Source organism: Nerophis ophidion, linkage group LG18, assembly GCF_033978795.1.
Source record: "Nerophis ophidion isolate RoL-2023_Sa linkage group LG18, RoL_Noph_v1.0, whole genome shotgun sequence".
Taxonomy (NCBI): Eukaryota; Metazoa; Chordata; class Actinopteri; order Syngnathiformes; family Syngnathidae; genus Nerophis; species Nerophis ophidion.
Window position 1 is genome coordinate 5,032,513 of NC_084628.1, and position 15,506 is coordinate 5,048,018.

Below are 15,506 nucleotides of genomic sequence, written 5' to 3' on the forward strand. Positions count from 1 at the left end.
TGCCACCCACACTGGTTTCAAAATGTAACTTAGATATCGGGCTACACAATGTAAAGCGCTTCGAGTCACAAGAGAAAAGCGCTATATAAATATAATTAACTTCACATTAAATCAAATAATTTACTGTATTGTGAATTGTGATTGAAAAGTATGCCAAGAATAAACGTGTGGAATGTTTATTAAAAATATGTATCATGGAATAAAAACAGTATTTTCCAATAGATGTCCTTTACTTGACATTCTGTCTTGTCAGTCTCCCGCTACGTGTCTTGAAGCCTGCAACAAAAAGTAAGTTTACCACACTTACAGTATAATCTACAAAAGGTTTATGTGTATCAAAACACATGCAAACTTGTTAGCACACGCAAAGCTGATCTAAATATTTGTCGATTAATGAGCAAAATAAGGAGTGCAATCCATCCCATCCATCCATTTTCTATCGCTTATTCCCTCCATTTAACATATTTGTCTTAATGATGTATGCAGAATATATGTTGATTATCAGAGTGCCCACAATACTGGGAGGAGAAAATGCAAATACAAATCACTCAACATGAACAGTGAGATTTATCAATGCTGAAAGTGTCCTGCAGGCAGTATCGTGCCTCTTAAAAAGTCTGAAATCTGCGTGCAAACTGGCATAGTTGCACACAGGGCTGTGAGAAAGGAGGCCATCACGCTGCAAAGACAACTGACATAGTTGCACACAGGGCTGTGAGAAAGGAGGCCATCACGCTGCAAAGACAACTGACATAGTTGCACACAGGGCTGTGAGAAAGGAGGCCATCACGCTGCAAAGACAACTGACATAGTTGCACACAGGGCTGTGAGAAAGGAGGCCATCACGCTGCAAAGACAACTGAACAGAGAAGCCTTTGTTCTACGTGTGCATGTCATATTTGGACTGTTAGAAATAAAAAGAAGAAGATATATATTCAGCAATATCATTTTATAGCTGCTGGACAACTTAAAGGGCCGATTAAACCAAAGTCTATTAATTTATGTTGTTTTTTAATGGTATTCCTTTTTTGATTTAGAAAATATGCACCGTATTTTTCGGACTATAAGTAGCAGTTTTTTTTTCATAGTTTGGCCGGGGGTGCGACTTATATTCAGGAGCGACTTATGTGTGAAATTATTAACACATTACCGTAAAATATCAATATTATTTATCTCATTGACGTAAGAGACTAGACGTATAAGATTTCATGGGATTTATGGATTAGGAGTGAGAGATAGTTTGTTAAAGGTATATCATGTTCTATATGTTCTAGTTATTTGAATGACTCTTACCATAATATGTTAGCTTAACATAGCAGTTGCTTATTTATGCCTCATATAACCTACACTTATTCAGCCTGTTCTTCACTATTCTTGATTTATTTTAAATTGCCTTTCAAATGTCTATTCTCGGTGTTGGCTTTTATCAAATAAATTTCCCCCCAATAATGCGACTTATACTCCAGTGCGACTTGTATGTTTTTTTTCCTTCTTTATTATGCATTTTCGGCAGGTGCGACTTATACTCCGAAAAATATGGTATTGAACAAATATATAAACGCAACACTTTTGTTTTTGCTCCCATTTATCATGAATTGAACTTAAAGATCTGAAACTTTTACTATACAGAAAATATATATTCCTCTCAAAAATTACTTACTGGGTGACATGTCCGGTGAGTATGCTGGTCATGCAAGAACTGGGATGTTTTTAGCTTCCAGATCCTTGCAACATGAGTTAGTAAATGTTATTTATAAAGGTGATGGCCTCGGGTGATTAGTACAACAATGGGGCTCAGGGTCTCGTGACGGTATCTCTGCGCATGGAAAATGCCATCAATAAAATGCACGTGGTTTCGCTGTCAATAATAACATACCAAAACCTCTGTATTGTGCCAGACGCCATTGAGTGTGAGCATTTGCCCACTCAAGTTGGTTAAGAAGACAAACTGCAGTTAGGTCGAGACCCCGATGAGGACCACGAGCATGCAGATGAGCTTTCTTGAGACAGATTGATTGATTGATACTTTTATTAGTAGATTGCACAGTTCAGTACATATTCCGTACAATTGACCACTAATTGGTAACACCCCAATATGTTTTTCAACTTGTTTAAGTCGGGGTCCACGTTAATCAATTCATGGTAGTTTCTTACAGTTTGTGCAGAAATGCTATGGTTAAGCAAACCAATTGTTGTAGCAGCTGTCCGGGTGGCAGGTCTCAGCCAATCAATATGGTCTGCGGCTGTGAGGCCAGTTGGATGTATTGCCAAATTCTCTGAAACACCTTTGGAGGCGGCTTATACTAAACGGCCTGGGCTACTGGGTGTGAAGTTGGAGAAGATGCAGGTGGAGGCCCCCTTGGTGTCCTGGGTTGTAGATTACCTGACTGACAGACCACAGTATATGCGACTGCAGGACTGTGTGTCTGACAGGCTGGTCAGCAACACCGGGGCCCCGGAGGCTACAGTACTCTTCCCCCTTCCTCTACACCATTTACACCACCCATTTCCACTATCAGTCAGAGTCCTGCCACCTTCAGAAGTTTTCTGATGACTCTGCGATAGTGGGGTGTATTGAGGAAGGTGATGACGAGGAATACAGGACACTGGTGGAGGACTTTGTCACATGGTGTGGAAAGAACCACCTCCAGCTCAATGTTACGGAGACCAAGGAGCTGGTTGTGGACCTGGGAAGGAGGAAGAGTACTCTGGCGACCCCTCTTTCCATCAAGGGGGTGGATGTGGACATGGTAGAGGATTATAAATACCTCGGAGTACACATGGACAACAAGCTGAATGGGTCAAAACACGCTGAGGCCCTCTACAAGAAGGGACAGAGCCGAATCTATATTTCCTTTGGAGGCTAGGATCCTTCAACGTCTGTACAAAGATGTTGAAGATGTTCTACGAGTCGCTGGTGGCAGGCGCCCTCTTGTACGCCGTGGCCTGCTGGGGCAGTGGGCTGAGAGTGAGGGACACATACAGACTGGACAAGTTGGTAGAGAAGGCCAGTAACAAGATGGGAGTGGAGCTGGACTCTCTGGCGGTGGTGTCAGAGAGAAGTCTAGCAAAACTCCTAGCCATTATGGACAACACCTCCCACCCACTACACTCGGACCTTGCAGAGAGAATGAGCACCTTCAGTGGAAGGCTCAGACTCCCAAAATGCAACACGGAACGACACAGGAGGTCCTTCACACCGACAGGCATCAGACTGTATAATGCATATGTTCCTTGACTGCACTTAAATGTAGAATATATTTATATTATTCATATATATTATATTATTTATTATTATCATTGTTTATTGTGAGCGAACTGTGGTGCTGAATTTCCCCCAGGGATCAATAAAGTACTTTCTATTCTATTCTATTCTTATGGCGGAGAAATAAACATTTAATTGACGGGCAACAGCTCTGGTGGACATTGCTGCAGTCAGCATGCCTACTGCACGCTCCCTCAAAACGTGCGACATCTGAAGCATTGTGTTGTGTGATAAAACTGCACATTTCACAGTGGCCTTTTATTTTGGACAGCTCAAGGCACACCTGTCAGGTGGGATGGATTATCTTGGCAAAGAAAAAATGCTCACTAACAAATGTATACAGATTTGTGAACAATATTTGAGAGGAACAGGTATTTTGTGTTTATAGTCAAAGTTTTCGATCTTTGAGTTCATTTAAATTGGGAACAAGAACAAAAGCGTTTTTTTTTTTTGTATTTAGTATAACTCCTAAAAAAAATGTCTTGCAATATGCAGTTTGATCATTCCTGCTGCAAATAGTATACATACTGTTATTCTATATTGCAGAAAAGGTGTTAGATGATCGATATGTGCTATAATCTAATATAAGCCCCCCTCCAGTGTGGAGAGCATAATAACATGAATGTAGAGGGAAAGAAGTGTTTCCAAGGGCACATAATGCTTCTAGTACACAAAAATAGGGTGATCTGTGCCACTTTTGCTGCTATCAATTGCACAAAGTAGATCACATACAACACGTCCACCAACAGTACATGCAATTTTATAGTTTGCGCACACAGATAAGTGTGTGGGAATTGGATCCTCAAAGATCAGGCTCTTAATATTTTCAGAAAATGGGAGTATTATTAGAATCAGACCTGCAGCTGGCTCTGTATTGTTCTTTTTCCTCCTGCCTGACGTGGATTTCGGTTCTTGCTGAGGTGTGTTTGCTGATCTTCTTCTGGGTGTGGCTTCTTCTTGAGGTCCATTTTCTTCTTCCTTTGCTGCTTTTGTGGGCTTTTTGGCTGCTTTTTTCTTCACTGTGCTGTCAGAGTTGTGTTTCCTGGACACCTGAAGTACAGCCACAATGGGGTTAGATTTCTATGTGCTGGTGGTGATTACCTACTGAATATACCTTTTTCTTGCGGGGGTAATCATGGTCTGCATCTGTATCTTTTCTCTTTTTGGCCTTTGGAGACTTTGATTCTGGTGTGTGAGAAAAGATAAAGACACACTAAGCTTTCTCTTATGTGTAATGGTATCTCAACTATTTTTTCTGGCGTTTACCTTTAGGAGCCATAGGACCTGGATCGCCCTGAAATGACACCATTTTCTATTAGTCAATACATGCTACAAATATAGTTGTTACGTATGAAAATGTGTTTGCATACTTTGAACCACATAGTCCTGCCATTGTGGTCGCGTACAGACTTCATTCCATCCACATAGTAACACTGCAACCAGGCCTCAAAACCTGAGTAGTCTTTCTTCTCTGGATCGTAACCTTTCCCACCTCCATAAACAAAAAGTCTAAATAAGAGGAGCACCTTTGTGTCGTTGTCTTCCCCCCACCCCGATCAACCTTGAAACATGGATTCTTACCTAAGTTCACCACCTCCAGCGGTACTGTGTGGCAAAGTCTGAGCAGGTCTGTATTCTCCTCTTCCATTTTGTCCTTTTTGGCTCCCTTAACATTTTTGGGCAAAATAAACTGTTAATAATCGAGGTAAAATACTATTTGACCTTTTTGCTATGGATCTCCTTTTTTACAGCTTTCTTGTCTTCACACGCATCCTCTGACTCGAGGCCTTCCAGCACAGTCCGGGCAGGCACAAAGGGTGGAATGTTCAACCTGGAAGACACACATGGGCATCTTTTCAAAAACAGAAGGTATTTTGTGTGGAAACAGTGCTACACTTTTATAGTAAACACATTTCCAAGTGAAATTAGGAATTGCTTGTTTATTCATCCAAGATGATTAGAATCTGGGGAATACAAAAACATTCTTCACTCTCCTTTTCAGATCACGGTGACCTGAGTATGTATCTTCATTCAATGGTCATTTCTTTTACAGCAGGCTCTTTGGTGAAGTGTAATATTATTGCTAGGAGTCTTGCAAAAGTACTTCACACAGTGGGGACGGCTGTAACAAAATAACACTGCAATGTACTGTCAACATGTACAAAACCCCAAACCAGTGAAGTAGCACGTTGTGTAAATGGTAAATAAAAACAGAATACAATGATTTGTAAATCCTTTTTAACTTATATTCAATTGAATAGACTGCAAAGACAAGATATTTGATGTTGGATCTGAGAAACTTTTTTTTTTGCAAATATTAGCTCATTTTGGAATTTGATGCCTGCAACATGCTTAAAAAAAGCTGGCACGAGTGTCAAAAAAGACCGAAAAAGTTGAGGAATGCTCATCAAACACTTGTTTCCCATAGCAAAGCAAAATTGAAGATGAGATCTCATGTATGTCTTATATATATCTCCTAGACATAAAAGAGCACTAATGGAGACCAAAGTAGTTTTCTCCTTCTTCTCAAATGTATCTCCTGAGAAATAAGGCTCACAGTGAGCACTATGAGAGATCTCATAGTTGTCTAATAGTTATCTCTTTTCCCCATTTCAACTAAGACCAAAATGAGAGATGAATGAGCTGGTCTCCAATATGTCTCAATTATGACTCAGTGAGAGAAACACCTGGTTTTGTTTCTCACTACTCACTGTTTGAGTTCTCAGATGTCTCTTTTCTATTTCGGCAAAAAGACAATTGATGAGTATTGGTTTCAATATGTCTCAATGATGTCTCAGTGAGAGATATACTTGGTTTTGTCTCTCACTGCTCACTATTTGAGTTGTTAGATATACCCGTTTTCTAAAAAAATGCATTTTAATGGGCTCAATTTAGTTATACCTCAATCATATTCCAGTTGATCTCATGCCAACATTGGGAGAAAATAATGAATTCAGACAATATGGATATATGGTCTGTAATCTAAATGGTTTATTTAAATAAAGTTGGACTTAATTTGTTGATTTCTTATCCACACGTCATGTACAGTAACTCAGTGACTACAATTGTGAGATTTAAAACTGAACCCAAACAATACTGATATGATCACAAGACACTTTGTAAGAGCTTTTAACATTTGTGAACTTTCTAGAGCAGTGGTTCTCAAACTCTTTTAACAAAGTACCACTTCAGAAGATATTTGGCTCTCCAACCACCATCATAAGGACTAATATTAAAATGCAGTAGCATAGTAGGCCTATGTATTCATTAAAAAAGACAGTGGCTTTATTAAACAAGTAAATGTAATATATTTGCCACTGAAATATTACACACAATGCAAAAACATCATCAACAATGATACTCCATATACAGTACATATTTACAGAATCCACGGCAACATCACATCAGTGTGTATTTTCAGAGCATTTATAACAATGATTAAAGATTTGATTTGTGGCTTCTTAGGCCAGTTCAGTTCTTCATTATTTCAAACTTTTCAAGTGTGTTGGGGAAATGAACTGCAATCACTATGCCAGGCATAGATGTGAAGTCAAGGAAAACAACTTTACCCAATATGTCATCCAAGAATACTACTGTACTGCAGAGGTTTCCAATAGGGGAATAACATGACTGCATGTCTCATATGTTACACTATCTTGCAGCAAAGAAAAACCTGCATGTTTATATTCACCAACGAGGGCCCATTTGGCACATGAATGTGCTGTGGTAAACAAGAAATCAATCTGTACATACTTTAAAAAAAGGATTAGAACCTTTCTTCTGACACACTGGTCCCACAAAGCAGGCATTTTATTTGTTTACTTTCTATTGGCCCAAAACAATTCTTGGAGGATTTATGTAATATAGTAGGCGATGATGCAGAGTGGGATAAAAAAAAGTTTTGGAACTTCTGCACACTGTTTAAGCAGTCTGTGTTCAGACTATCGGGATAAAGCAACTTGAACATTTTGAGCATATGGCTTAGGGCCTTACCTGTGACTTTAGGACAGTTTACATAACCCATGCTGATCAGAAGGCACTCTGCCATGGTTTCTGATGCATTGTCATGTATTGGTTTGTCTGTTGTGTCCTTGAAATTGGACTCTTCTGCACACTCCTCACTCAAACCATCTTCAAATCCTTCATTAAACGTATGTCCGTCATTGTACATCCAATCCCCTATATCAGGGAGAGCTTCCTCAAATGATTGAAATGGATCATACTCAGCATCGACATGTCATTCAGTTGTTAGGCCATCAGGAGGATGTATGAGGGCTGATCTGGAAAATGGTTTTCCATTCTCTTCGATGGTCAGAAGTAGAAATATTTTCATGTGCTGAAATTAAAATAGAATACAAATCACTAAAGGTTTTTTGATAACATTTTGTCACAAGGCAAAACGTATAACATCTCAGCATATCGCTCACATTCTTACACTCAAAAGTTTGTCACATTTGAGCAGGATTTGCTTTGTGACAAAATTCACAGCAAAACATTATTCAGCCACAGAAGACGGTGGGTGTACCTGGCAGGTGGGGAGAGGCTTGATGTTCCAGAGTGGTACATCCTGCACGGTCACCTGAAGGTTGGATGTGTTCCATTTGAAGAGCAGTGTTTTGGGCTCCTTCAGGGGGCACCGCCTCATGCAGTGTTACCCTGCTGCTACCCCCTGACACAAAGAAGAGGAACCAAAAAACTCTAAAGATTCAAATCATTGAAAAAAAAAACAGACAAAAACATGCAAAACAAGAAGGAAGTTGACATAAATTGAACACATTATACAAATCCAGCTAATGGAATGCATTTCCTTTTTCCCCACATCTTGAGCGCATTGTAGTTCATGTTTACGTATCTTCTGTGTTTGTGGTAACACATCATCCACAGTGTTAAATGTAACTCATCACAATACAACACACACTATAAAAAGAAAGTTGTGGATGCTAATGCCAATCATTAGTAAATACACAACAGCAAACCAAACCTATGAGAAAGGATCTTGACGAGGGATGCAACATTATTCTAAATATAACCTTATTTTGATTTCAAAATTGTCACAATAATGCCGTGATGTGTGACGCTATCAAACGAGAACACCAGTCGCTGTGTTTTTTTCTGACAATATTAAGTGGGCTCATCTGAGAAGTAAACTGGTTCTCCCATGAAAACCCGCCGTGTGGGAAAACAACGTTCAAACGGGACATTATAGAAGGGCGAAAAAGTGGAAGTGTGCAGGAGTGATGGGAACGTTTGTGCTTCGGTTAGCCGAGGAATTGTTGCTGTGAAATATTTCTGTGCCTAGAACTGTCGTGTTAGTTGAATCTTAAACAAAGTCTGCATACTGCAAGGTAAAGCATGCCACGTTCATCCAGACCATTTCCAAATCGACCCAGAGCCCTTGCAGCTCACCAGAGGAAATGTGGACATGCACAAAATAAGACATTTGCTGACACTACACACCACAATGTCTACAATAAGTTAGGGAATAGGAGTAATATATTAGAATGAGTTATATGTCAGAACCGTTATTTGGAAAATATCGTTCATGTGAAACCAAGATGTCAGCAAGGGAAAATATGCATTTGTGAGGTATTTACATGATTAAAAGTCAAATTATTAGTTAACTCTTAAGAATCAGTATTCTACAAACTAATACAATTTGGACTGCAAAGGGCAGTTTCTTAGGAAGTTCAAAGTTTAAAAACACTCAACTAAACAGCAGTGATGTAACAATATCAAAATGTCATATCACCGTTACTGTGACCAAAATGATCACTGTTTGCATTATAATGGCAGTATTGTTGAATGTGCTAAAAAGGTCATCAAACCCACAATAATACCAAGTTGTATTGAAAAAAAAACATACCGGACACACAGTATAGTTTCTTGGCAAAAGAAACATTATTGTTCTACATTAGTTACACTGGATGTTTACTGTTTATGTCAGTTTAAAGACACTTATTTGAAAATGTTGGTTTTTGTGTGTTACTTGAAATTCTGCACCATTCCTTTGCACCTAAAATACCTGTTTTTAATGATAAATATGATTACAACATATGAAAATGATGTTTGTGTTCAATTACAGTAAGTGTGTTTATCCTAAACATTCCTCCCACGTCATTTAACACACTTTGACATTTTTGTAACAATATCTTACCCTGGCTTTAACACTATGACGATATCATACCGTGAAATGTTGATATTGTTACATCCTTAGTCATGACCTGATGTTACCTACCAGCTTTAACTTGGAGGTGAAAGGTTCCAAAAACATGAATTACACATGCTGAGATAACTCCTATTTGAAGTTTCATTCTTCATATGTGCTAATGTAATCAGGGTCAAAGAAAGCAATATTTTCATGTTTGTTCCTGACAAACTGTGGACAGCTTTTTATCTGTAAATCTCAATCAGAACTAATTGACTTCAAGAAAGAACAGGCATATACATATAACTTACTTGGACATTGCTGGTCATTCTCCACATTCACATAGGTGCATGCTGCAGGACGGGATGACTGCAGGAAGAAAAAGAAAGTATCACATATTATATCTGCTGCCAGTTTAATGCACCACCACTATACCAGTCTACTCAGCAACTTTACAGTCCTTCTTGATCTTTTATTTGATTCCACTTCTTTACCAGTTCTTCTTCATCGTTTTCCAGCTTTTCCTTTTGTCATTTCGACACTCCAATACTATATAAATCAATCAATCAATCAATGTTTATTTATATAGCCCCAAATCACAAATGTCTCAAAGGACTGTACAAATCATTACGACTACAACATCCTCGGAAGAACCCACAAAAGGGCAAGGACAACTCACACCCAGTGGGCAGGGAGAATTCACATCCAGTGGGACGCTAGTGACAATGCTGACTATGAGAAACCTTGGAGAGGACCTCAGATGTGGGCAACCCCCCCCCCTCTAGGGGACCGAAAGCAATGGATGTGGAGCGGGTCTAACATGATACTGTGAAAGTTCAATCCATAGTGGCTCCAACACAGCCGCGAGAGTTCAGTTCAAGCGGATCCAAGACAGCAGCGAGAGTCCCGTCCACAGGAAACCATCTCAAGCGGAGGCGGAAACCATCTCAAGCGGAGGCGGATCAGCAGCGTAGAGATGTCCCCAACCAATACAGGCGAGCGGTCCATCCTGGGTCCCGACGAGCGGTCCATCCTGGGTCTCGACTCTGGACAGCCAGTACTTCATCCATGGTCATCGGACCGGACCCCCTCCACAAGGGAGGGGGGGACATAGGAGAAAGAAAAGAAGCGGCAGATCAACTGGTCTAAAAAGGAGGTCTATTTAAAGGCTAGAGTATACAGATGAGTTTTAAGGTGAGACTTAAATGCTTCTACTGAGGTGGCATCTCCAACTGTTACCGGAAGGGCATTCCAGAGTACTGGAGCCCGAACGGAAAACACTCTATAGCCCGCAGACTTTTTTTGGGCTCTAGGAATCACTAATAAGCCGGAGTCTTTTGAACGCAGATTTCTTGCCGGGACATATGGTACAATACAATCGGCAAGATAGGCTGGAGCTAGACCGTGTAGTATTTTATACGTAAGTAGTAAAACCTTAAAGTCACATCTTAAGTGCACAGGAAGCCAGTGCAGGTGAGCCAGTATAGGTATATATGTATGTATATATGTATATAAAGGTATATACAGTATAGGTATATATGTATGTATATATGTATATAAAGGTATATACAGTATATATGTATGTATATATGTATATAAAGGTATATACAGTATATATGTATGTATATATGTATATAAAGGTATATACAGTATAGGTATATATGTATGTATATATGTATGTATATATGTATATACAGGTATATACAGTATAGGTATATATGTATGTATATATGTATATAAAGGTATATACAGTATATATGTATGTATATACGTATATAAAGGTATATACAGTATATATGTATGTATATATGTATATAAAGGTATATACAGTATATATGTATGTATATATGTATATAAAGGTATATACAGTATATATGTATGTATATATGTATATAAAGGTATATACAGTATAGGCGTAATGTGATCAAACTTTCTTGTTCTTGTCAAAAGTCTAGCAGCCGCATTTTGTACCAACTGTAATCTTTTAATGCTAGACATGGGGAGACCCCAAAATAATACGTTACAGTAATCGAGACGAGACGTAACAAACCCATGGATAATGATCTCGGCGTCTTTAGTGGACAAAATGGAGCGAATTTTAGCGATATTACGGAGATGAAAGAAGGCCGTTTTAGTAACGCTTTTAATGTGTGCCTCAAAGGAGAGAGTTGGGTGGAAGATAAATACAGACAAAGGTTGCTGGAATATAGGTGGAACTTCTTGTAAATGTAAAACTCTATATTATGTGTTCAGTAATGTATATTGTTCCACTTCAAATGTTCTCTGAACATTTATTTCTCTCATTGTTATTTCACTTCTTGTTATTATACTTACCTCGGTGGAGGTAACTATCACAACTTCTAGCAAGGTGCTTGCGGCATTTATAGCTCTATTTCCGTAACTGCGTGACGTTCCAGTAGTTTAAAACAAATAACTGGTGTGTGTTAAAGTCATATAAATACCAAAAGAGAAACAATAAATGGTATTACTTACTTTCAGTTGTTATTCCTTCGATGCTGAATATTATTTCTTCCCATCGAAATCATTACATCCGCCCACTTAATGCGCATGCGTGTTTTTCAGGAAAAGCCAATCTGATTGGACAGATTCATGGAGTGCCGTGCCAAATCTCGCGATCTCAGGATTTACATCAAGTTCATTTTCTCCTTATATGTCCATCTGAAAATAGCCCTTTTTGGCTAGGACATCATTTTCAAATGATTTGAAAATGTATGCTTTCTATCAGACGGCGGCGGACATGACGCGTTATTTGCCATCAGTTAACGTCAGAAGAAGAAGAAGCGGGGAAACAGTAGGTGGCGTAACATTTGAAGGTTGTCAGTGCGCCTACCTTCAACTAAAACAAGGAAGAAGAAGAAAGCCAACACTTAGTTGTTTTTTTTAAAGGTTTATTTATAAATGTCAACAATTACAAACAGTAAGACAAACAACAATATACAACATTATAAAACATTATGAAAACAGTACAAAACAGCGGCAGGGGGTTGTAAGCTCAAAATAATAAAAAAAAAAGAATACAAACATATATATATAAATAATAAACAAAATGCAAAGCCGTAGGCTTATTCAGATTCATCAAACAACTTAAATGTGGAACACAGCATCATCGTTTTCACAGCTTTTTTGTTGTTAGAGGTAGAGAGCGTTTTAATGTAAAGTTCCAGATCTTTTTTAAAGGCACAAAAGATAGGACGGGTATTAAGAAACTTACATTTATGAATATAAAACTTAGCCAATAAAATAATGAGCTTGCAAAGGTAGAATTCCTTTTCAATTTTTTGTTCATACAGTGTAAAACCAAAAATCACATCTTTAAAGTAAAGCACAAATTTGTCATAAATATTGTCCAGGATGAAGCGACAGATGCCTGCCATAGTGATGGAGTGTTTTCACAAGTATAAAACAAGTGGTTAACAGTCTCTGGGTGCATGTTACAAAAGGTGCAGGTGACACCAATGTCCTTTTTGTATCTAACCATCACAGTCTTTACAGGGTAATAGCGATGTAGGATTTTAAATGATATCTCTTTGACTTTGTTGCTAAGTAAATACCTGTTAGGAAGGGACCACGTTTTGGTCCAACAGATGTCATTTACAACATTATTCCATAAGGAAATGACATAGGAGACAGACACACAATCATTTTGGAAAAAGCTGCGGATTTTTCTGTTATTTTTTTGATCAAAGCAAAGTTTCCCCACGGGAGTGTCAAGTGGATCATTCACAATGTTTACAGCAGAAAGAGGAGGTGTGTAAGCCATGTACAACATAATAACACCTGTTGGAATGCACAACATAATAACACCTGTTGGAATGTACAACATAATAACACCTGTTGGAATGTACAACATAATAACACCTGTTGGGATGTACAACATAATAACACCTGTTGGAATGTACAACATAATAACACCTGTTGGGATGTACAACATAATAACACCTGTTGGAATGTACAACATAATAACACCTGTTGGAATGTACAACATAATAACACCTGTTGGAATGTACAACATAATAACACCTGTTGGAATGTACAACATAATAACACCTGTTGGAATGTACAACATAATAATACCTGTTGGAATGTACAACATAATAACACCTGTTGGAATGTACAACATAATAACACCTGTTGGTCAGCTTGGTCAGCTGTGCTGATTGATTTAGTTTCAGTTAAGGTATCCATAAACTTAAGTTGAAAAACTTATTGGGGTGTTACCATTTAGTGGTCAATTGTACAGAATATGTACTGAACTGTGCAATCTACTAATAAAAGTTTCAATCAATCAATCAATAGTGCGTAATCAGAGCGCATGTGTAAAAAAAAAAAAAAATTCCCAGTCCACAACTATCCTCATTCACAACACGTTCTCTTAGATTTCCATGTTATGATACATGTTCACATTATTTATTGACTGTATCTAAAAAGTATTTAAAAAAATATAGTATTATTTAAATGAAGATATGAAATAATCCTAAATGAAATTCAATGACTTGGTTTATATTATTGGATATACTAGGTCATAAAATCAGTGTCAGTTGAGTTGGTCCATAGATTTCCTGTAGGGAATTTTAATGTCCAGCAGATGTCAGTATTTAGTGACACAGGATCAATACAGTCTATAAATGTGTCAAAAGGCTGTGCAACGCCTCATCAACCCATCACTAACAATCACACAGGTCAGGTAATGTCAAGACTTTAATCTACACTGGACATAGGCAGTCTTCTTTACTGTCAAAGACTTTTTGACAAATCAATCAAACAGAACCCCCAGTCAAATGACAAATTCAGTATTACTTTTCAAAAGACATTTATTTAATCTTGTTGTTTGTGGTCTGGACATTTGACACAGGAATTTAACTTTTCCACACACCATCCTGAATCACGGTTTCAATCGTAGTCCATGTTAACTACCAAACCGTAACTTAAAAGGGTTGGTTGAACAAGTATAAGGACTAGCAGGTCATTGCTAATGTTGCTAATAGGCACAGTACCCATGGACTAAGTTTTGGGGAAATTCCTATTGAAATCAATGGGACATCCTTCAAAGTTCCACTGATTCCAACTGTTCCAACTTCAAAATTTTCAGACTCTTCAGGAATCGTGTGCTTGATTTCAACAATGCTAAAATAATTTCTGGATTTCGGTTCATCATCAGCATTGGAGCAATCACACGCAATTCCTTCAGGAATTGCCTCATCTAGTTTTTAATGTTTAATAAAAAATAACAAATAAAATAACGACAAAAAAAGATACAACATTACAACATTTCGAAGTTTTAACCTATTCAAACCATTCCACCTTCGACTCATTGCACCATTCTGGAAATTGAAACTTCCCCTTTTCCTTGTCAAAAAAAGTTGAGGATTTTCCAGAATTCCTGCTTTTCCGAAGCCCTATTTCCACCCTTTTTCTGGCGACTACACCTTCCACATTTTTCAACGCGTTTTAACTGTTCCACCGTCAAAGCTTTCTTCTGCATAGGAAGTTGAAGAATTCTCTGTTTTCCCGAAATTCCGTATTACCATTTGTCATTTCAACATGTTATTACTTCAACAATTCTCCACCGATTGAAAAATTGTCCAAGACATCAATAAATTTAGATTAGATACTACTTTATTTATTCCTTCAGGAGAGTAAATGCCTTGGCAGAAGACACCTCCTGCCAAAGATGCCTATACCGCAGCATTTTTAATTTTTCAAATGATCATCAAATGTTGCCGTTGACATCAGTGATGCTGTTTGGAACAGAAATGATATATTTAGTAAGTAGAAAGAAAACACAAGGAGCCCGGGCGACAGCAGCGAAGGTCTGCCCGGCCGCCGGGCAGCCCATGCATGCTGTGGCCTCCGGGCGACAGCAGCGAAGGTCTGCCCGGCCGCAGACTGGCTGCGTAGTCCTTATAGCTGTTCCACCAACCTTTTTAAGTAACGTTTGGTAAGTTAACATGGGTGCCAATTGCCTCGTACCTTAGTAGCTGTTTAGCCAACCCTTTTAAGTTACGGTTTTAAGAAGTACCAAATGTTGAAACCGTAGGTCAGGATGGTGTGTGTAAAAGCAAAATGCCTGTGTCA

General features: G+C 38.4%; 1 protein-coding gene across 3 annotated transcripts; it reads right to left on the reverse strand.

Annotated features, from left to right (window-relative positions):
* Nucleotides 1-160: 160 nt before the first annotated feature.
* Nucleotides 161-11,987, reverse strand: LOC133537515 (endonuclease 8-like 1). Of its 3 annotated transcripts, XM_061878590.1 has the most exons (8): nucleotides 11,904-11,976; nucleotides 9,722-9,779; nucleotides 4,988-5,096; nucleotides 4,847-4,931; nucleotides 4,636-4,757; nucleotides 4,532-4,559; nucleotides 4,380-4,450; nucleotides 161-4,315 (listed from the first exon to the last, which is right to left on the reverse strand). In XM_061878590.1, exons 2-8 carry the CDS (start codon nucleotides 9,727-9,729, stop codon nucleotides 3,929-3,931), a joined length of 810 nt encoding a protein of 269 aa, XP_061734574.1. In that variant the 5' UTR covers nucleotides 9,730-9,779; nucleotides 11,904-11,976; the 3' UTR covers nucleotides 161-3,928. The 3 variants fall into 3 exon arrangements, 1 of the variants encoding a protein (XP_061734574.1); XR_009802711.1 differs by having other exon boundaries at nucleotides 4,271-4,315; nucleotides 4,532-7,934; nucleotides 11,904-11,987; XR_009802712.1 differs by lacking the exon at nucleotides 161-4,315 and having other exon boundaries at nucleotides 4,395-4,931; nucleotides 4,988-7,934; nucleotides 11,904-11,984.
* Nucleotides 11,988-15,506: the final 3,519 nt, after the last annotated feature.

Coding starts and splice junctions, on each gene's coding strand:
- LOC133537515 (XM_061878590.1), bottom strand. Junction 4,932..4,987: donor AGGAGATCCATAGCAAAAAG/GTCAAATAGTAT, acceptor AAAAATGTTAAG/GGAGCCAAAAAGGACAAAAT. Junction 4,758..4,846: donor GCTGGAGGTGGTGAACTTAG/GTAAGAATCCAT, acceptor TTGTTTATGGAG/GTGGGAAAGGTTACGATCCA.